At 38.8% G+C, this 21,717-nt stretch overlaps 3 protein-coding genes across 10 annotated transcripts in view; 1 reads left to right on the top strand and 2 right to left on the bottom strand.

Moving 5' to 3' along the window:
* Nucleotides 1–3,985: 3,985 nt before the first annotated feature.
* Nucleotides 3,986–10,163, top strand: LOC131426529 (uncharacterized). Its single transcript, XM_058589334.1, has 3 exons — nucleotides 3,986–4,754; nucleotides 4,819–5,280; nucleotides 9,328–10,163. Exons 1-3 carry the CDS (start codon nucleotides 4,278–4,280, stop codon nucleotides 10,018–10,020), a joined length of 1,632 nt encoding a protein of 543 aa, XP_058445317.1. The 5' UTR covers nucleotides 3,986–4,277; the 3' UTR covers nucleotides 10,021–10,163.
* LOC131426532 (translation initiation factor eIF-2B subunit beta) lies at nucleotides 10,111–11,573 on the bottom strand. The gene is made up of 4 exons (XM_058589344.1): nucleotides 11,361–11,573; nucleotides 11,208–11,294; nucleotides 10,321–11,154; nucleotides 10,111–10,251 (listed from the first exon to the last, which is right to left on the bottom strand). Exons 1-4 carry the CDS (start codon nucleotides 11,426–11,428, stop codon nucleotides 10,179–10,181), a joined length of 1,062 nt encoding a protein of 353 aa, XP_058445327.1. The 5' UTR covers nucleotides 11,429–11,573; the 3' UTR covers nucleotides 10,111–10,178.
* Nucleotides 11,574–15,776: 4,203 nt separating this feature from the next.
* Nucleotides 15,777–21,717, bottom strand: part of LOC131426530 (uridine phosphorylase 1) — a 47,397-nt gene continuing 41,456 nt past the window's right edge. For all 8 annotated transcript variants that reach the window (XM_058589341.1, XM_058589339.1, XM_058589343.1 and 5 more), the window contains 4 exons: nucleotides 19,310–19,447; nucleotides 19,038–19,247; nucleotides 18,835–18,973; nucleotides 15,777–18,757 (listed from right to left, as the gene is read on the bottom strand). In XM_058589341.1, the coding sequence (XP_058445324.1) occupies nucleotides 18,381–18,757; nucleotides 18,835–18,973; nucleotides 19,038–19,247; nucleotides 19,310–19,447 (864 nt within the window). In that variant the 3' untranslated portion in view covers nucleotides 15,777–18,380. The remainder of the gene's footprint in view (nucleotides 18,758–18,834; nucleotides 18,974–19,037; nucleotides 19,248–19,309; nucleotides 19,448–21,717) is intronic.

Here is a 21,717-nt window from a genome sequence, read left to right as displayed (position 1 = left end):
ACCTTTCCAATTTGTAAATAGTTATGTCAAGTTAATAAGAATTTTCCTGTATTTTGCATCATCGCACTAAATGATTAAACACACTAAAGATCTGGAACCGGAAGTCGGACTAAACAGCAACCTATGAGACTATAGGAACTTTTATTTGAGCCTACCCGTATAGCGTTTTGGCTACCTGGGCAGCCATGGCTACCAGACGGCTACCAAAATTGATTCAGTGATGGTTGTCAAATCCAATTTGACAAAACAAAGTCGCCTGCATCTAAGTTAGCCGAGCGTTGTTATCTTCTAACCTTCGCTGAAAATGTCAAAGATTTCAATGTGGAAAATTCCTGGTGGATACAGTTGTATCGTTTGAGTTGTATATCTGGCAGCGGTGAGGCAGTCGGTCACCAGCACCCATCTGACACCGGTATGTGAGCACCAGCCATTTGAAAGTATATCGATAACGTTGAGCCCCTCGCGTTTCGAGCCCCAAACACTGCGATGTTTTGATACTCATCGCGACTCCCAAATTGTGAAAATTATCTCCACTTGATGTCCCAAAACACTGTTTGCTGTATTTTAGGTAAACCGACAAGTTATTGTGAGAGAGTCGACCCAAAATTCGCTAATTTTCGTGCACTAAACAAGGTAAACGTGTAAACCAAATGTATTACTGTTTGTTTGTTTACGTTGCACGATTTTGAAGTTCCGATTTTGATCTCATCAAGATGGCGTCGTGACAGGGAGCCGGTCACCAGAATGTATGCCAGCCATATTTTTTCCAGCTGGCAGCGTTTCTTCAGCCATCTGACAGCCATGCGTATGGGGGTAAGTTTGTGGAAATCGATCAAATCATCTCTAAGAAAATTGAGTGAGTGTCGTTTTAGAGTTTTTGACCACTATTTCCAGTACTTCTGAAACCGGGAACTTGGAACCAGTATAGCCGAAGTCGATTCGTTTATTAAGTAACTAATATAGCCTACAAATTAAATCAAATCTAGAAGAATTTTACGCGGTACCAGCACACATACACGCACAGACACATACATTGCTCAGCTCGATGAAGTGTGTCGAATGATATAGAACACTTAGCCCTCTGGGCCAATTTTCACTAGTCATTTTTTTAAGTGATTGTATAAATCTTTCTATATCAGAAAGGCAATAAATGTACTTTTATAGAAAAGCATCGTTATCATGATTTTGTGATAACACTAGCAAGTAGGTACAAATTGAATAAAAAATTAACAAACTTACATATTTTTCACCTAAACAATATATATATTTAAACGTGGCAACCCTGCACGCTATACGAAAGTGAACAGAGCACGTACCGACGCGTACCGGTTTTGCATCGTCATTTTGAATGACGATTTAAATGTTTTGACACTCATCGCCCTATAATTTCGGAACCGGAAGTCGGATCTGGATGAAATTGTACAGTATATTTAAAGACAATCGCCCTTATTCTGAATAACGTCGTATCGTTTTTTCGCTCGTATTTCATTTGTATTCCCCATAACGCTAGCAAAATCAAAGGTAGCTATGATTCGATCGAACCACATTCGATCGAAAATTCAATACGTCGTTATTCAGAATAAGGGCGAATAAGAGTTTTAATTTGAATCGTGATTCGTGAAAATCGGTTTGACCGTTGCTGAAAAAGTTTAGTTTTTGTGGCTTTTCTTTACTATTATCGGTACTTTCGGAAGAGGAAACCGGGGACTAGTAGTCCCAAAGTAGTTTTACATATTCACCAACTAACAAGATCTGCCTACTAGATGAATTTAGCAGTAAGTTTTATAAAAATGTGCACCTCGATTTGCTTTCGCTTGTAAAAAAGACGTGCCTTATCCACCTAGCAGTGAGATGATACCTTTTTTTATCATCCGCATGTGTTTTTTGCATGATTATTCTTCGGTGTTTTAGTTCTCATGACATTAAGATTTTAATGACCGTCGTTTTAAGCGGCAATTTGTGATTTTAATCACTCAATACCCTGTAATGTCGAAACTGCAAATCGGATCGAATTTGAATCTAAACGTGTAATAATCGATTGAACATTCCATGAGATGTCGAAATAAGTTTTACTTTAGAGTTTACGGTTATTTACGGTACTACCACAACCGGTATTCAGGAACCAGCATAACCGAAAACGATTCGTATGGCCATAAATTAATATGTCGAATAAATTTCAATAGTTTTGAGTTCAACTTTGAAGCTTTTTTTGGATTGTCATCTTCTATATCGGTATGAATTTTAACAACTCATCACCCTGTAATTCCAAAATCGGATAAAATTCATTAATTTTGTATGGGACCATAACTCTTTGTTTTTGAAATTCGATTTGGCCTTTTTTGAGAAAACGATTAAGCTTTGAGAAATGATTCGATACTGGAACCGGAACTCCAAATCAGCCGGTGTAGCCGAATTCAGTTAAATTTACTTGAGAAGTTTGATTAAAAATGTTTAAAAATCAGTGTAGACATCTGTGAGAAATCGTGGCGCGAATTAAATTTCTGAATACCTTCCGAATCGAAAACTGAATATCGCTAAAACTGAAATAAGTTTATTTGGTTATCGACTATCCCAATCTGCAAACCTGATTAATTTATGCGAAATAGACATTTTTATATTAATCACCTTGTATCCCATAAACCGGAAGTTGGATCTGACTAAAAAGCAAGAGGTTTTTATAGGATCTTAAGACATTTCATTTGAATCTTAGATCGGCCCAGCCATCTATAAGAAAAATGAGTTACACTATTTTAATATCGTTTGACATATCATCTACAGAACCAGAATTCGGATCCAGACTTAGTCCAGGAACTTTGTTTGAGAGCATATGACTTTTCATATGAATCTGAGTTTGTAGAAAATGGTTGAGTCATCCCCGAGAAAATTGAGTGAAATTATTTTCCACACACGACATTTGCTCAGTTCGTCGAGCTGAATCAATTGGTACATGACATTTGCCCCTCCGAACCTCGGATAATTTTTCTGAAGTTTGAGCGAATTCTATAACTACTTTTTATATTTATAAAAAAAGTAAAACTAAAACTTTTCACTAATCGCACTGTAATACTGGAACCGGAAGTCGGATCTGGATCAACTTTTCGGGGACTTTTTAAACAATTCAGAGACGTTTTTTTGCATCTTAGTTTGTGAAAATCGGCTAAGAAATTTCCGAGGAAATTGAGTGCACATTTTTGCATTAACTGCACAGATAAAAATAATTTGTGAATTTACATCTATTTTCATGCACATATTTGGAGCAGGTAATTAAACATGAAGTTACTTTACAATTCTGTAGGTTTCAATATAATTTAATCGCAAACTGAGCGTTAATTTAAAGATGCGGTTATATTCATTGAAAATTCAATGCAATCCGATTTAGTTTTGCATCGATGAAAGTTTTCAATCAAAATTTCGATTCAACCCATGTCTATTCCATGTTACTATTGATTTACATGTCGTGTAAATTTCATTATTTTTTTCTGTGTGAGTCGAATGGTATATGAAACTCGGCCCTCCAGGCCTCGGTTGTAAAGTCGGTTTTCACACCGTTTGCATAGCCTTTCTTTATGAGCAATGCAATAAAATAAATATCTAAAATTCATTCCAAGTCCAAAGCTTGCACCTCGAGAGCACCACATTTGACTAAATTATCGGATCTCATTCCCTAGATTGAAGCAATGAGCTAGGATATCTTGAAGCGGATCTACACAGGAACAGCATTTATTCTATAATGCAATTAAAATATCATCCGTTCTAATCTGTTGATGTCAAACTCTTCAAATGTTAGTTCAAACCTACCTGATTTCCAGTGTTAAACAACAACAGTTGCAACAATCTGTTGAGCTTTCCATCGCACCTACAACTGACCGGGTACCAACGAACGAGCAACCAAAACATCACCACAAGGTTGGACACGGCTTAAATCTTATCCAACCTCAATCCCATTAGTTGATTTCAGGGACAATGCAGTGGCGTTGCTTTAGAATGGCACTGAGCTGGTGTCCCGTTCTCGAAGTCTATTCGAACCACCCTAGGCAGGAAGCATTCCACCGCATCGGTTGGACACATTTCCATTCACTACGAAAAAAACCGGCGCTAGTACTCCTTCATCAACACACTGTGATACTACAGGTTCGTCAGAAGTTAAAAGACGAGAGAAAACACTGCAAAATCCTCGATAAACTGATAAGATAGCTCACTCGACTGGTACTGAACCGAACAAAAGGGAATTTCTTCAGAACCGATCGCAGTGCAGAGACAGCGCTTCCTTCAGCACCATGTCTTGTCCGGTGAGTGAATCCAACGAACCAATTCTGACGGTTGTGAAAGCCTCAAATGTGAACAAGTACGAACGATCGTCAACATCTTCGACGCCGACTATGGAACTGCCGGGTCCCGACCCGGATGGTGGTCAAACGGACAAACGGAAGGCCATAATCTGTACCGACGGAGCGTTCAGCATCACCTTGCACCACTATGACAGCATTGTCAGTGAACTGAAGTGCCCGGGCTGTGCTCAACCGTTACATGGACCGGTTTACCTGTGTCAAACGGGGCACAGCGTCTGCTTGCGTTGTTCCAGCAGAATTAGCTGTTGTCCTCTGTGTCCGAAGAAAATAACCGACATGAGAAACTATTCACTGGAGGCGATTGCCAGCAAAGTCCACTTTCCATGCGACAACGCCATTCGGGGTTGCTCGGCGCGATTACCGCTGGATTTGCTGTTCTGGCACAAGGACCGTTGCGGATATAAGGTGAGTTTTCTTTTGAAGGTAGTCAACGTACAGTAGTTGATTCGGGCACGATTTTTATATTCAGCAAATCGAATGTTTCATGGGCAAAGTATGGGAGAACTGTCGGTGGAAGGATTGCGAGAAGGACTGGATCGAGCACTGTATATCCGAGCACCAGGATAAGGTGTACAGTTCACCGGATATCGTTCTGACGTGGAACTTCGCTGCCGACAGTCAGCGATGCATCCAGCTGCAGTCGGTCATCGCCTACTACATGATTCGGGCCTACGGGGAGTACTTCAACGTGTACCAAATCTACGATCAGAACAGTCACCGAACCATTTGGACGGTAATTTGTTCGACCAAGAAGGCCAAGGTCAGCGGCCAGTTCGCCTTCGAGCTGGAGCTGTATTCACCGATCGAAAGTAGCAAACTGTTGGTGCAGCGATTTCCCTGTCACTCCGAGAGCGATTCGGACTTTCTGAAAGATGGCCACTGCGCCAAAATTTCCATCCAGGAGGCGATGCGGTTCATGACGAAGGAGAAGGTAAGCGTGTGCGGGTGTGGATGGGACTGATAGCGGTTTTTTATCGCGTTGGATTATATTGAACCCGTTATCATCGGCAAGGGAATGTTCGATACCGCCTACGAAAGTCACCTGATAGTAATCCAGTTCGATGTGTAGATACAGGGTTTATTTTTATTTGTCGTGATTGTGACTACGATGATGAACTTCAGGCTCTTTACTAAGTAAGGTTAAGTGAACTTCGAACATGCATCCCATTCTAATGGATAAAAATAACGTAGTTTTTCGGAACTGATTTATTGGTCCCTAACTGAACCGAATAATTGAATTTCTTGGTGTGGTTTTTGTGTAGTGCCATTAATACATATCATTGGCACATCCATTTTTAATTTTGTACACTTGAGTGTGACTTTTTGACGAACATAGGTTATGCTTCTTCGTGGTTAGGATTAGCAACGAACTGCGCCCCATACAAAAGTAAGACGTATTCACGACGAAGGGTAAAGGACTTAAAGTACACCAAACAATGTAACGAAACGAAACGGAAAAGGCCACACCAACTGTAAATTTTAACAAATGTCTGCAAAATAATTGTTTCACAGAAGTCTGTAAACGAAAAAAAAAACATGTCTGCAGATTTACGAACAAAACTGCAGAGTATCTGGCATCTCTGGTTGCATGTAAGAGATCAGCATCACTGCACACTGTCAACAATAAGGCCGGTGCTAATGTGAGCTAATATATAACAAATCGGATTGTTCTGTGTGATAGGAAATATCGCAATCAGAACCGACATCCAAGCTAGTACAAACTTTTTCAAAAAAGCTGTGTGAATGCAAGTAAAAATCTGTTAAAAACCACCTTTGTACACGACTTTGCACGCATGAATTACCAACGCAAGAGCCCATAAGGGATTACTGAGCTGCTCGAAGCGCCTCTACAGGAGAACTGCTACTTGGTGATTGCTTTTTAAAACAACCGTTAAATTTCTTACACCAGTTGAAATCTCTACTTGGATGTCTGTTCTCTGTGCCAGTTCCTTGGACACGGAGAACAGACATCCAGTCTTGTACAAACTTTTTTTTCAAAGTTGTACATAGCAAACAAGTGAAAATTCGTTGAAAATCACCGTTGCGTACGATTTTGCATCCATCAAATATCGATTTATGCAAGTTTGAACACAAGAGCTAACCCACATTGTAAGTTTGAAATGAACTCCGAATCACATCCGAGTAGGCGAATAATTTTTCTTCGCGTTTCGCCTTCGGCTCATCTAAGCACTGAAAGCTAGCCTAGACAGGCTCGTATAAGCATGATCAAAAGAAATAATTGAATTCTATTAAGTAGAAGGGAAAACTTGAGGGGGTCGTGATTCAGATTTCAAGCTGAATTCCACATGAAATTTAGAATGAAAATTATTCGAACATTTAGGGGTTTTTGGTTTATACAAAAAGTACATATTTCGTTTCGATTTCTTCGCGTTTCGCCTTCGGCTCATCAGTGCTTAAAGTAGTTCAAATTGAACCGCCATCTCCGTCTAACAGTTTTCGCCCGAGACGTCAGATAGGATATGGTACCTAGTGAAATATCCTTAGAGGGTCATATAAAAGATATGAACTTTGCGTCTGCTTAGCGGTTCAAATTGAACTGTTGGACGAAGATGTCTTTCTCTTCATAAAACTGTCTTTTCTTCTCAATGCATTCAACAGCTGAGCTCCAGTCACAAAATTTCTCGAAAGAAAAAAAAACGGCAAAGAGATTTCCCCTATTTTCTTATTTTGGTATTCCCGTCAAGTTCAACAAGAAATTTTTCGATACTTGAGAAAGAAATAAAAACTCTCTTCAATGTGTTTATGAAAAAAAATCTGGAAGACAGTTCTTCTAGTGATAAACATCAGTAAAACTATTAAAAATTTATTATGTAGGAGACATTATTTCTACAAGAGAGTAACACCGACATGAGAAAATTAAGCTGCTTCATCACCGTCGATTTTTTAAGGGATAACAGCAATCTGTTTGATGTACCGGGTGGTAATTCCGAGAAACTATTTCACCTAAAGGCTAGGCTCAAAAGTTTATTACCTCGTTAGATCAACCTTTCAATGCGATTCCTCTAAAAGATGGAAGAACTACAATAAAACCGATCAATTTACAAGTTCTTACAACTTCAGTAATATTCTAGTAGGGCTAAATCGGATTTAATGTCTTTGCTTCGGTTATAAGAAGCAATACCACAGATAAAAAATAATTCGAAAATTGTTCAATACTGCCAACGTGAAAATTCGAAGCGAATGCACTTATTTTCAACTTAGGGTGAAGCCAGAGTGGGAGCGACAAGCGACGCAAGTAGTCATAGTAAAAGCAGCTAGAAGCGATGCTCAAAAGCACCAGAGGAAAAAATTAACATTTGCATTCGTTGTTAAAGTTTCAAAAGAATGGATTCGGACGAAGAGTTTTTATGTCCGAGGGCGTACGCAACTATTTTTTCGGAAATCATAAAAGAGTTCGGAATTCATCTTATTAATCGAAATAGCAGAAAGTTCTGTGAATATCACCATCTGTATAAAGAATTGCAAAAAGATTCTCAAAAATTTCATGACTACTGGTTAGTGTAGTTCCTGATATTTCCAAAACTTCTTCACAGGAACCCGTTTTCGTTAATTACGATATTGTTGATTAGCGATTAGCGCTTCAAAGCAAAGCCTTGGCATTACATTCCTGTAGTGGAATTTGACCTTCTGTTTCAACAGACTTCGCAGCCGATTCAGAGTGTACAGAACCATTGCATGGCTGGTGCTACGATCCTACTGACACTATGAATCCTTCCAGATCGGGGCTTGAACATACGCGCTTCAACATCAATCTAATTATCTTGTTCCGTCATGACAAAAATCAATTCAACCTCTGTTCGCTCGTAGATCGCCTGAAAAACTTTGCACGTGGTGCTTGGTCGCTTGTCGCGCTGAAAATCGCTCGTCGCTACGCAACGTATCGTGTTTATTGTGGCATGTATGTTTTTTTTTAAATGGACGAAATTCGGTCGTGCTTCGCCATGCGGTCCTTTGATATTCGCGTCGCTTGTCGCTCATACTCTGGCTTCACCCTTACTCTTAATGGCTGAGGCCAGTGTGTTTTAGGGCGTTTTAAAGGGCTATTTTCACGCTTCAAATCTGATTTCCTCAGAAACGGTGACGAATATCCAAAAACCCAACTGACAATCTCTTAGAAAATTAGTTTGGATTACTCTGTGAAAATTTCAGAATGATTAATTGAATTTAGCGGTCGGGAAATTCTTTTTTCCTGAAGGAAGAATTCCATAGCTGAAAACGCCGTCTTTTAACTTGTTCATTGAGTATCTCGCCTTTAAAAGCATCGATCAAAAATCTATCCTGACAATGTCTAGATAATTTAATTTAGATGCGATTATCGCATAAATCATAGGTGTTGTCACTATAAAAAATGAAGTGAATGTTATTTTCGTGACGGTGAGTCGATTTCTATGGCGGCGCCATTTTTTCTGCTCCAGTTTCCTGGTAACGTAACGAAACATCTCCGTTGGATGACTTGGATAGTTTTTTCAACAGAAGCAATACAAATAAAGTTTGGATACTCATCCGTTAACCGGGCGCAAGGAAAACATATCTTGATGTATTTGACGGGAATTTTAAATTTAAATAGGAGACAACTCTGCAATTTTCTTTTCTTTCAAGAAATTCTGTGAACGGGCATTGGCTGCTGGTGTCCATTAACACGTCGTTATTACAGACTCTCGCTAAACACAAACTAATCCACTCTTCCTTGCGCGATCCTCTTCTGCAGCGCCTTCGCTATTTTTACCAGTTCCTGTTTCTATCTCACTGAAAGGTTTTGAACCTTTCGGATCTTGCTGGGTTTAATCTGGAGTTCCTTTTTCAGAGTCCGACAGAGACTTTGATACGATATGATGAAGTCCTTCGTCAATTTAGTGGCTCTACTTTGAGTATTTCTTGTTCTCTCTGTTTTCATCATGCTCGGTGTCACCACAGTATTTCGACGTCCCGGTAATCGGCGCATTTTCCTTACTTACAGATACTCTACTACCGCATCCGCATCATCGAGGTGACTCCGTGCCGTAGTCGCAGCTTGGTACTGATCAGTCAAGCACAGAAGCTCGCACCGGTACCGACCGCATTTCAATTACTTCCGGTTAACTATTCGGCTCGAAAAACACACCCAGTTAACGGGAAAGTCACCGCTTCCGAAAAGGGCAGCACCGTTGAAAACGAAACCGAAACCACCGGCGAAGCCAAAACTGATCCTGATCACACGGATGTCCATTCGCCGACTTCATTCAGTTTGTCCGGTTCATCATCGTCGTCATCATCATCATCGATAGCAGAAGACAATTCGGTGCAGGCGGCACTGTCCGATGAGGATCAGAAATTGAAAACCAACGGGGTTATACCGAAAGCCATTTCGACTCCCGTTCTAAGCCGGGTGAATTCTTTCCCTAAGCCACCCCGCGTACACATCCAGAACAATCCAACGGTGCTGAACCCCGCCAAGGGCTGCTCAGAGCAGAAATTGGTGCGCTGTCGGATTGTGGACAATCAGGAGAACATGAAAATGAAACCCATCTTCAGTGGAGAGGAAAAAGCTGGTTCCCGGGAAAGCTTGAGTAAATTGCAAAGCCTCAAGCTGTCAAAGTTTTACAACTTAACGACCTACAAAGCAGCTTCCAAAATTTGGACCAAAAAAGAGGTTCCCGTCAATAGTGGCTGAAAGAAAAAAAGGTTATAATAGAAGTCAACTGTTTCCGTTGAGTGGGTTTCGGAATGGTTTTAGTTCTAGAACATTTACCAAACTTGTATACTAGCAGAGAAAGAAAAAACAATTTAATAAATTTCCTAATCATATTCCTGTCGTTTAGGACTGATAATTTACAGTTCGTTATCATCTGGATGGTATAGTTCACTCAGCAATCGGTAGACGTAGGACGGAGCATTACCTCCCCTATCGAGAAGATAAAAACAATATATAAATAAACTTCCCTAGTTTCAAGGTAATTCGTAAAATACATACGTGTTCGTAATAAACAGCGTCACCAACTCCGGCGGCACATAGTCAAACACGGGATTGTACGCCTTAGCGAACCGAGCCGCCGGCGAGCTGTACGGAATAACGGCTTCGGGGTTGGCTAAAATGTTGAAATCATCCTGATTGTAGTTGGAAAGATGTACGGGCGTCAATTTGTAGGTCGGAGCCAGAACAATCACCGGTACCGAGTAGTGTTTCGCAGCCAACGCCAACGAGTAGGCACCGCAAATCGCCCGCAACCCACCGTTAGCCAGTACACTATGCGTGCCAATAATCACCTTGTTCACGCGGGACATCATTGCGAAAATGGCCGAATCGGGAATGACCGTCGTCTGGATTTTTGCCTTGCCCAAACTGACCGCCAACTGGTGTCCCTTGCAGACCGGAGCACATTCCGCCACAATCACCTCAATGGTACGATTTTCGGCCGCTTTTTTCAGAAACTTTTCCACCGATCTCGAATGCCCGATGGTCATAATCAGTTCCGCCGAGTGAATGTGTTCCGTTGCCTGCGAGGTAAGATTATCCGAACATGTTTCCAGCTCCGTTTCGATCTCACTCAAGTGCTCCAGCAGTGCATCCTTCAATCCATCCTGAGGCTTCGAGTAGTCCCATCGCTTCTGTTCGCTCGTTTGCGTGACCAATTTGTGCAGTGAGAGGGAGGTCTGTGCGTCGTCAATATGCACCCGCAGTTGGGCCGAATCATACTCTTCCCGAACAATTTTCAATATCCTGCGTACCGTGTTGGCAATGACGATATCTTGAGGAAGCGCTGCCACCAACAGTCGTCCTTGATGACGGATCCGGGTCATCAGTTGTCTGATGGAAAGGGTGAAATTAAATTACAATTTGGAATAGCAAATTAAACTCACTCAGCAGTGGTCCACTCTGTTTTAGATATGAAATTCTTCAAAATAGTCATAATTTTGGAGGTAAGTTTGTGAGAGCCGGTAATTTTGCTGCAACAAAACAATTTTGTGAAAGTAGTGCTCGTGGCAGAACAAAGCTGTGATTACTCAACCTACCCCAATCTGACATCGTGTATAAACTGGGCAATTTCTGGGGTCGGGTGCTCTTTTGGTGCTCCCGTCATTTTTTTTTTAAATGCTATCGTAAATCACCAAATAATTGACAGGTTATAGTGCGACGATAATACTTGTTTAAAAATCTTTTGAACTATTTTCCATAAAACGAAACGCTTCTGAACAGAGAAAACGGAGAAACACACATAAAACTGTCAAAAAACGTCAACAAAACCTTTGTCTGTAGGTGACTGTAAAATGACAGTCTGCTTTATCGACTAGACACGATTGGGGTGGTATTCAGCTTATTTTTATTTAGACTAAACACATATCCAGTTCCTGAATTGACTGCTCGATCAACCCGATTGACAGTGACATTATAAATGTCTAAGACAAGCAGAGATGCCATTTATACAGATTTATCTGTATTATACAGATTTTTACATGCGCATACAGATTTAATACAGAGTACAGATTTCTTACAGATTTCTTAAATTTAATACAGATTTATACAGATTTCACCATAAGTATTAAGGAAAAAATAAAACTATCTATTAGTATTTGAGCTATCTATTAGTATTTGATTGCAATGACGAGATAAACGTATAGGAATTAACGTACAAATCACTTTTTAAAATATATATTTTTTGTGCAGATATTTAATGAAGAACACTGAAATCCATTTATATTAAAATTTGTAACTAAATTGAACTTAAAAGTTAGACAAGTCTTTGCATCATGAAACATTATTGCCAGACTGACAGTTGTATTACCTGACTTAACATTGCATATTGGGTTTTGGAAATCCATCTCAACTTATGAAGTGAACATTTCATTTTCAAATTAGACAAATATATAGCACCATAATTCAATTGTTGTTGATAGGAAAAAATTATAAAATTTCGTCGATGAATATAATATAAGATATGAAATTTAATCTACCACTCTATAACCATAAACTATTGGAATAACACATTTTAACATAATTGTATTGTAGAAATTTCATTTTATTTGCGAATACAGATATATACAGATATTTTATATGAATCAATACAGATTTTCTATGAAAATATCTGGCATCTCTGAAGACAAGACCTGATAACTGGCTTCTTATTCTTCCTTTCGAATCATCCTTCTCGTCATTTTCGCCCTGTGGAATAAATACCAACATTCGGCTACAGTGTAGCCATATTCACAGATTTTTTAATAATTTTATGTTAAGAAAAAAATATATATTTAATTTAAATTTTTATACTCGGTTTATGATTTGCAATAAACATGAAAAATGTTTTGGTTAATGCATTTTTTATTATACATTAATGCTTAAAAACAATTAATTGATCTTTAATGACAAAACACGAAATATCTCATGTTGAACTCAAAATCGATTCCATTGTTGACGTATTACCGGATCTTTTGGAAACCGGAAAAAGTCAAGTTTGGATAGAAATGCTCAGTGCGACCACAGTGTGGAACACAACAGTTCATTCTTCTCGTAAAACTAAACACACTTTCGAGTTTACCCTAATTTAACAAATCTTTTTTGCTTACACTTTAATTTACTAGAAAGAAAAAGGCTTGATGCTGATTCTAATTACACAGTGCAGCCACTATAAACATTTATTACGAATGAGATTGTAAAAAGTGAAACATCCACTGAAAATTTTCATTTTCATTGGTGAGCTAAAATTATACATTTTAATAAACTTGTTTTCTGATTTTCTTTATACTTGCCTTCATTGCTCGCGTACCCTGCAAAAGTTTTTTCTTTTCATAATGTGCAGCAGCATCAGAATCAGCCGGGTAGCAGCATCAGAATCAGCCAATCCGAAACTGGTCCATTTTGGAATGTGTAAAATTTAGACGACTTAAGCCATTTCACTACACTCCAGTTAGTGGAATGGATGATGCTGACTAAGGTAGGCCGTTTTATTAATTTCCAACAAATTTCAACAGTTTATGTTGGAATTCTAAGAAGAACTGGTTATTTAGAAGTTCTGTATATCCGAAAAACATGAAGATTTAAATGTGTATATTCTGTTATGTAATGTTTTCATTTAAAAATAAACTGAAAATCAGCACGAAAACGTGCAAAATCTGGAAAGAAGAAGACAAATTGACAATTCAGTCCGCATCTTCTCACTCAATTCCGACAGATTTCCGAATCAACCGGTTGTAGGCGAAATTCATTCGGAAACGGTTGTTGCACTGGAGTTGGAATTGATTGAAAATTTCTCGCCGATTCAGAATTTGTTCGGATCTGATAATGTGGGATTAGGTTAATTTAACTACTCGATAAAATATAGCTGCTCGACTGTCAAATTTTAATTAAAAGTTAAAATAATTCGCGAGATGGTCCCTCTAGCTTAGCAGCTTCTAGAAAATATTGTTCTGATATGAATCAGTGAGAAAGTTCGCGCGGAACTTGTGTGAAAGTACACAGTTATTAGAATGTATATGTAGCACAGACTAACAGACATGACAGTATGAATAAATTCTTATAAAAAATAATTTTTCGTGATGCACTAGCTCCATCTATATTCTACTGCGCGAACTATTTACTATCTGTACACCCCTTGTGTTATGTAAAAGTTTTTTTACTAGTTGGTTTCCCCTCGTTTGTCAACACCGATCAGCTGCTTGCAGGGATGCCTGATTTCATCGAAATATTTGAAAATGAATCGTCACAATAAATTATTGGATTACATTGATAATATATTTAACTTTTTCGGGATGTTGGAAGGTAATCATTTATTTGACTCAACGTTGTTCATCTAGACTATTTTTCATTGTGTTGGTAGTTTTCACCCGAAATTAAGTGGCGGCAGACCAGAAGCAAGTAAATATTGTAACAAAACGGGTTCGATTTTGTCTTGCGTTGGAGGATGAGAAGTAGGCACAATTATGTATATAGTTTTGGCAATATGTATTAAATCTGTATCCTGCATGAAATTCGCATGGACGTATACAAATCAATACATTACAGGTAATTCTGTATGAATGGCAACTCTGTTGGTAAATGAACAAAATAAACACAGTCTAGATGACAGACAGGATGTTTTTGATAGGGTAACGTGGCGCCATCATGACACATGTGAGTACTGTCCCAAACAAAGGAATATTCGAAATGACCGTTAATATGATTGAAGAATCTAATTTGAGTGTCCTGTCTGTTAGTCTGTGTATGTAGGTTATTTCTTCGATTTTTGATCCTTTTTAGTTTTATTTCTAGTGTAGTGAACCAACGCCAGATCCATCGCGTCTTCTCCCTTATGGTATTTCTTGATGAACGACCCCAATTTCGGAACGCATTTCGTTCTATAAATTTCCCCGTTCACGGCCAGTCCGGAGCGGCTTTGACATCATCTTCTCGCTGATTGTCAACCACAGCAGCATCTTTTTGCGGAACTTGGTGTGTGAAATGAAGTTTACTGCCTTCGTGGAAGAAGTAAAATACGAAATGTTCTGCCAGTCGTTGTCATTAAGAGTAAGATAAGTCTCGTCGTCCATCACCACGCCGTGATTCACCCGGAAAATCGAGTTTATCTTCTTATTCAGCCGCATCCGCTACGTCATTGTCTGCAGTTCCAAAACCAGTGGACGCGACATCCGCTTCCTGACATGTATGTTCATGTTCGTCTAAAACTTTTTCACTATTTGACCGATTGCTCCGATCTCCAGGCCAAGCGCGCGCAATGATGTAGCCACTTTTTCCTCGGTCCTTCAGCTTCTTTTGGAGCTTCTTGTCGCTCAGGGTCGTTGGCCGTCCGAACCGGGCTTTCTTTCGATGCTCTGATTGTTGTCTAACAGTGCCAAGATGTTGTCGATACCGGAACGGGTGTATCCGGCTTCCACAAAGTACCCCACAATGTCCGTTTTCGACGGGGCGGAGGGCCGTTCGTTGAACGCGCACATTTTTGAATGGAGTTGTTTCACTGTTTTTGCCTTCACGGATAGAGTTCGACTGATTGAGCTGTCAAATTTTGTCTGCCAACTCATGGGTTACTATGATTGATGCTGCATGGGTGTAGTTTCATCTGTGCGGATGAGGGTAAACCCATGAAAAAACGGCAATTTTTGTACATTTTCTAAAATGCAAACGTCATCGGAGAACTTTGAATAAACTTGAGGGATGGATTACTACCTATTTTGGTACATTTTATGTTGCTATTCGATGTTGTTTTCAACGAAAACTTTTGGTGAATATAAGCATTTTGGTGATCTAAATGCATTTTACTTACCTCGAACTAGTTCCTATGCGTCACCAAAACCCCTAATTAACAACTAAGACAGTGCGGTATGAGAGACGTATTTTTTATCATTACCTACGAGTCATTCGACATTTGATAACTGATGGCAAACAGATTATTTAACCCTATGAGCTTCGGATGTTTTAGGAACGACAAAAAAAAACTTCAATTTAACGACTGTTCTGTCAGTGAATAGTTTTCGTCAAATCATTTAATAGTATATATTTCAATATATGTTATAATAATAGTAAACTGGTATTCCATATTGATTTTTGTACATAACACACATAACTTACTGATGCGTAGATTTTGTTTTTAAATAGTTGTTTGTCAGTGTTGCTCGTTTTACTTACGGAAAGATCAAAATATGAATCCAGTCGTGGTTTACGTGTTTTGAATTTGTAATATGAGCGATAAATTGGTGATTATTTATATAGTTTTCCCGAGTGTGTGAAATATCTGCTATTATTACTGATGCGAAACATGTAGAGACTTGATAAGTGTACAAGAGATGTTTACCATGCATTAGAATAGACTAGTGTTGTGCAGTTGAGAAGGGTGATCTCAACGAATCAAATAAACCGGACAGCAACTCCTCGCGGAATATTTTAACGCAACTGTGACGCTAATCAAAATTGCATAACTGTGTTCAAAACAATCAACTTTGCCTCCCTATACTATATATATACTAATAACCAATACGTGTTTGTACGGCACTACGAACCTCTAAACAACGTTCAATTACGGCGAAAACTAAGTACATTTATGTGAAGGACTTTGGATTCATATGCTCCAGTAACTCGTTGTCTATTTTTTTTTATTTATTTACTATTATAGCATTAGTTTAGCATTGCGCACAATAAATCGCTCGATCCACTCTTGGTTCGCCACCGGGCCAACTGTGGGAGAGGTGCGCTGTCCAAAAGCTTTCCAGTCATCTTGTTCCATAGTTCATTATGATTCTGTTACATCTGATATCTAGTTGAAAATCATAATGAATCCAGAATAAATTTCGGAAAGCTTTCACTGGGAAATAATGTTCCTGTTTATTCTTTTTCTAAAAAGGATATTGTTTCGAATTTTAGCAAAATATTGTCGGTTTAAGTTGTTTTTCTCTATATTAGTCAACAGTACCAACTGTAATAAAGAAACTGGTAGAGTTTGAACACAAATTAGAGTTTTTTTTGCGATTTAATATTAGTTTCAATCAGGAGTTTTCTGATTGAAAATTGCAAGACTTTCAGTAAAATAATAGAGCACTGTATATATTTGGCTACCAATAACACCAAGGTCGTTAGTTCATGTAAGACAGTTCGCTAGCTCTGTTTACATGGACATTGTCTCATGTTAACTAAGATATATCTGTGAACAGGAATGCAAGGTCATTTTTCTAAAAATTTGAGTTCATCGTAAAAAAATGAGTCATTGCAAAATTTGTTCTAAAACCACGAAAGAATATCGTGAAAGGGACGGTTTTCACGAGCAACAGAAAAAGGTCCCCACTATTGGAAATGTTAGAAAAGGAATATGTGCTTACTTTCAGCAATCTGTGAAAAAATGTATGTAATGTGGCATCACTCGTCAGTCTTTTTCCAGTCTGTTTGGTGTCTGTAAACAACCCGTGTGGAAATGTGGAACAATGAGTTCGTTGGGATCTAACATCAAACAAAAAAGAGCCGCACGGTTTCTGTACGAGGCCAAAATTCACTGGTCATAAAACCAAAGATAAACTCAAGATTACGAAGTCCCATATAAATTAAAGAAAAAAACTTGTTCGGTAATCGTGAACCCGAGAACTCAGTAATGGTATACTTTTAGAAGCCCCTTGTTAAAAAGCGTCGATAAACATAGAAATGCGTCGCAAAAATACCATGGTTACGCTACAAAACCAAAAGAAAATAAACAAAAGTTTGCAAGTTTTGCGTAAAAAATTTTTGGATCTGATTGCTTCTAAAGCAGATTAAACCGTCTTAAACGAATTAAATATTAGGCCAGTTGAATATAATAAATTACTTCTACATTCAAATACAAAGAACCGCAGAAAGTGTTGTGAGATTGTTCGATATGTTGCATATTTGAACATGATTTGTTACTAATATGAAAACAAACATCATCATAGTTACGACGTATAGAGCGACTGAGCGTTTGTTGTTTCGGTTCAACTAATCATTGAACTCCGACTGGCGGTGAACCGATTTCATCGAGGGGTCATATTTAAATGGTGTATAAAAAATCATAGACTATTCCATCTTGAGTTTATCTTTGATAAAACTGGGTGTACTCAGTAATAATGTTGCCCCTCGTCGATGTGTCAAAAGAAAACAAACAAGTTTCCATGACTACGAAAAAACTTAACTCCATAGTAATTTTGTTTTTATCTTTGGGTAACCGTAAATTTCTACTTTACCGACAGCATGTTTCCTAACGAAAGCGATTGGTAGCCAAAGGCAAAATGGAAAATTATCCACAAATTTGACAAGAATGAGCGGTAAAGCCAGCTACTGATGAACCAAGTTAGAATAATTTTAAAGCAAAAACTTATTTTTTCATCTTATAAATACATATTTTAATGGAATGTACTTTTTTTCCTAGTATAGCTACTTTTCCTGCCAATCCGTTTTTACTGCTCCAAAACTACTCAACAAATTCGAGAGAGCTTAGAATCGAATTTTCCTCCCACAAAATAAAAAACAACTGTCATCATCCCTCACGCAATTCAGACGCAACTAAAGTAGCGAACAATTGTCAGCCGTTTCTGCTTTCCCGTGCTTATTTATTCGTGCGCTTCTGATTCCTGCTGGACCAGCTTGAACCGCCGGGGGGATTTGATGGAGCTCGGAATCGCCGCCAGACTCTTCAGATGGCCCGCCTGGGCTAGATGTTTGCGAATCAATCGCGATACCAGAATCTGCGGACGCTGTTGCCACTCGTTCATCACTTCCTTCGGCGACATTACCTGATCACCCTTGAGACGATCCAGCAGCGTGACGCACACGATGGCGGCTTTGATGCCGGCATGATGAGTCAGGGCGGCAAAGATGGTGCACTCCATCTCGATGTTCACCACGCCAAAATCTCGCAGCTTTTCCAGATAGTCCATTTTGTCCTGCTCGGAGAACTCGCAGAAGGCACCGTCCAGACGGCCTTGACCTATTGGAGAGGCGCAAATTATTGGAGAGGCGCAATTATCACTCAGACTCGACTGTCACTTCGGTCTCTTTGCTCACCTTCATAAAAGTCCGAGGTACACATTGTTTTACCCGTAATTGTATCGTAAGGATCATCCTGTGAGGCGAGAGATTTCAACTCTCGCACTAACCGCTTATCGAGAATAGCTGGACGGTGCACAATTTTACCCAAGATCGCCTGGAAAATAAAACCCCGAATTCAGTATCGAGATCGAGACAATTGAGCAAACTCCATCACCCACCAACTCGTGAGTACTCCTGAGCAATCCATCGACGGCATCCTCCGTGATCACGACGGTTCCACCCTCAACCCCAACTCCACCGCACGTTCCGATCCGGATGAAGATCGGATTCTTGCACTTGGCGTGGTACATCAATTTAATCATCTCGTGCAGTAAAATTCCCAGCGAAGGCACACCCATTCCGTGACTGATCGACAGCACGGGACCAACCTGAAAGAGTCTGTACTGTAGAATTCTTGCGACTACTTCCCCGACGTACCATCGGGTCTCACCTTATACATCGAATAACGATATGAGAACGCACTGATATCCTGCAGCTGCGTTCCGGCGGGCAGTTTGTAACCTATTTCGTCCATGATGAAGTGTGCGAAGTTTTCCATCCGCTTCGGGGTTCCGCCCATGCACACAAACTGCAATGATATGAAAATTGAATGTGATTGTATTCTAGGATGGATCGAGAAATCGTGTCTCGAGTACGGGGCTGATGCGAAAGTTGCAAGAAATGTCAATTCCTTTATAACGCTAGCAAAATCAAAGGTAACTAGGATCGAAATTTTGGAAATCCAGTTTGTACTTTTGAAATGGCTCAATCGGCTAAATATCTGATGATTAGTTTCATTCTTAAATTTTTCCCATAACGGTAACCGATATCAAAAGTTTTCTTTTTTTTTCTTTGCTTATTGTTTTTCGTCTTCGACTCTCCAGTGCATAACATTTCAAATAAATTTGTTAGAGCAATTTATGCAGCTTAGAGCAAATTCGGCAGCTAGAAGTTCTATATGGAAGATCTATAATAGAGCAGAAACTGGAACAAACGTATCCCCAGCAAGCCGTTCTAGTTTTATTTATTCGACCAGTTCTTCTGTCAAATTTAAAACTGTTCTACGATGCCGTTCTATTTTTTGTATTTTTGAAACACGAGTAAAACACTGCTGGGGCCAGTTTTTCTTGTTATAAAATTCAGATTTAAATTTTGTAACTGGCATAAATTATGCATCTAGAACTAGAACACTACTGAATATGCCCTTAGAGTGCCTATAACCATAGTGACCACAGCTGTTCGTTTGGAATGACAGCTTTGTTCCAAACGAGCAATCGACCTGTCAAGTACAATGTAAAGCTAACGAAACTGCCAACATTTCAGATGAAATGTTTTGAACTGTTGCCAACATTACGGATGAGATCTCGTCACTCTGGTTATAGGCACTCTAATGCTGCTCAACTTGAAGGAATCTTTACTAGAGATTGAAAATCAGATCCTTATGTAAAAAGTATGATGAAATACCGATTTTGGACTTCACGAATGTCGAAAGCATTCAACACTTCAAAGAGTATCGGAAAGTCGAAATTTTTTTGCACACTTGAAACTAATATTGGAAACCGTCGGCGTCTCTCTCTATTTTGGTAAAAAAGGAGATGAGTAATATTACAGGTAGTATCCGACAGAAATTAGTACGATTTGGACGAGTAATTAAAATATTCTAGCATCAAATAGACAAAACAAAATGTATGAACAAAACAAGATACTAATTATTATTACCAGATGATACCTGACAATCTGTAAGACACAATCCGTTTGTCTAATTTCGATCGCATATTTTTCCGTTAAGGCGAAACTCAGAACGGATGCTGAATGTGAAATAATTGATGGTCCTGAAAAGGGCCACTTATTGGAGTTTCTTCAATATTCCAAAAATTTGCGGAAGATCATTTGACATAATTATTACTTGCCGTTCAGCGTTTTCTTGAAAGTTTAGGCTGTATTGTGAAGAACTGGATATATTTTTCTATTCAATTGGCCTCTAATTTTTCGATTTTCCAAGCAATTTTTGTGATTCCACTAACAGAAAAAATCTCCTTTTACGCTTAGGAAGGTATCGGGTCAAAGTTAAATTCCCTTTGCTGCAGTTAAAAGTATTCCAGTGAAATATTTCTGTATCGATCAAAACAATCGCTCGGTAGTCGGGTGGGGTCAAGTCCAGACTTGAGTCGAGTTTCCTATTTGTTGTTTTACAAACAGTTTTCGGAGAAATTTGCAACATGTGACCGAACGTTTTCTGACTGGAAAGTTATTCTGGGTGGGTTACCCTTTTAAAACGAATTGAATGAACTCGGCACATTTGTGAGCATTTCGCTGTAGTTTACATTTGTACGGCTCTCCTACTCTGACTTATAGTTTATAATATTTCTGATAAGTAAGTGATACGTTTTCGATCGTGAATATCTCTTGTCATATCTAACGTATTAACATAATTTTTGCTACATGCCTTCTAAAATATCGTCAGCAATTTATGATAAAATTTTCAACTGTATGACCTAACCACAAATGATCTCGAATTTCAGAAATTTAGGGTATAAACGAGTATCAAAAAGAAAAACTCATGAAGCGTGTTTGCCTTTTTCGTACCTTTTATACCTGATTTAGGTACTTTTTTTCTGAATATAGTTACAGGCTCAGCATTCAGTTTCAAAGGAATATTCTGCTGTTCCAACATTATGCATTCGCACGGAATGGCATCAATATTGTGGATCATCGCAGTGACTTAATTTTTTTTGTGCTTCTCAGAGCCTGTATCATTTTGACGTGAATATGTCTTGCTTAACTATGAAGTGCCTTTGAAAAATTCATGTTTATGATCATGAATATCTCTAGTTTAATTAAAGTATCATTATATTTTCT

The sequence above is a fragment of the Malaya genurostris genome, chromosome 1 (assembly GCF_030247185.1).
Source record: "Malaya genurostris strain Urasoe2022 chromosome 1, Malgen_1.1, whole genome shotgun sequence".
Taxonomy (NCBI): domain Eukaryota; kingdom Metazoa; phylum Arthropoda; class Insecta; order Diptera; family Culicidae; genus Malaya; species Malaya genurostris.
Note: the sequence above shows the minus strand (reverse complement) of the source record. Positions and strands in the feature narration are given on the sequence as shown.

What these genes read in the sequence shown, in the direction of transcription:
- LOC131426532 (XM_058589344.1), bottom strand. Translation starts at nt 11,428, where the DNA reads ATGACGGGAGCACCAAAAGAGCACCCGACCCCAGAAATTGCCCAGTTT. An exon ending in ATACACGATGTCAGATTGGG is followed by an intron (nt 11,295 to 11,360) that starts GTAGGTTGAGTA and finishes GTTTTGTTGCAG; the next exon opens with CAAAATTACCGGCTCTCACA. An exon ending in ACGCTGTTTATTACGAACAC is followed by an intron (nt 10,252 to 10,320) that starts GTATGTATTTTA and finishes TCTTCTCGATAG; the next exon opens with GGGAGGTAATGCTCCGTCCT.
- LOC131426529 (XM_058589334.1), top strand. Translation starts at nt 4,278, where the DNA reads ATGTCTTGTCCGGTGAGTGAATCCAACGAACCAATTCTGACGGTTGTG. An exon ending in AGGACCGTTGCGGATATAAG is followed by an intron (nt 4,755 to 4,818) that starts GTGAGTTTTCTT and finishes TTTTATATTCAG; the next exon opens with CAAATCGAATGTTTCATGGG. An exon ending in GGTTCATGACGAAGGAGAAG is followed by an intron (nt 5,281 to 9,327) that starts GTAAGCGTGTGC and finishes CCTTACTTACAG; the next exon opens with ATACTCTACTACCGCATCCG.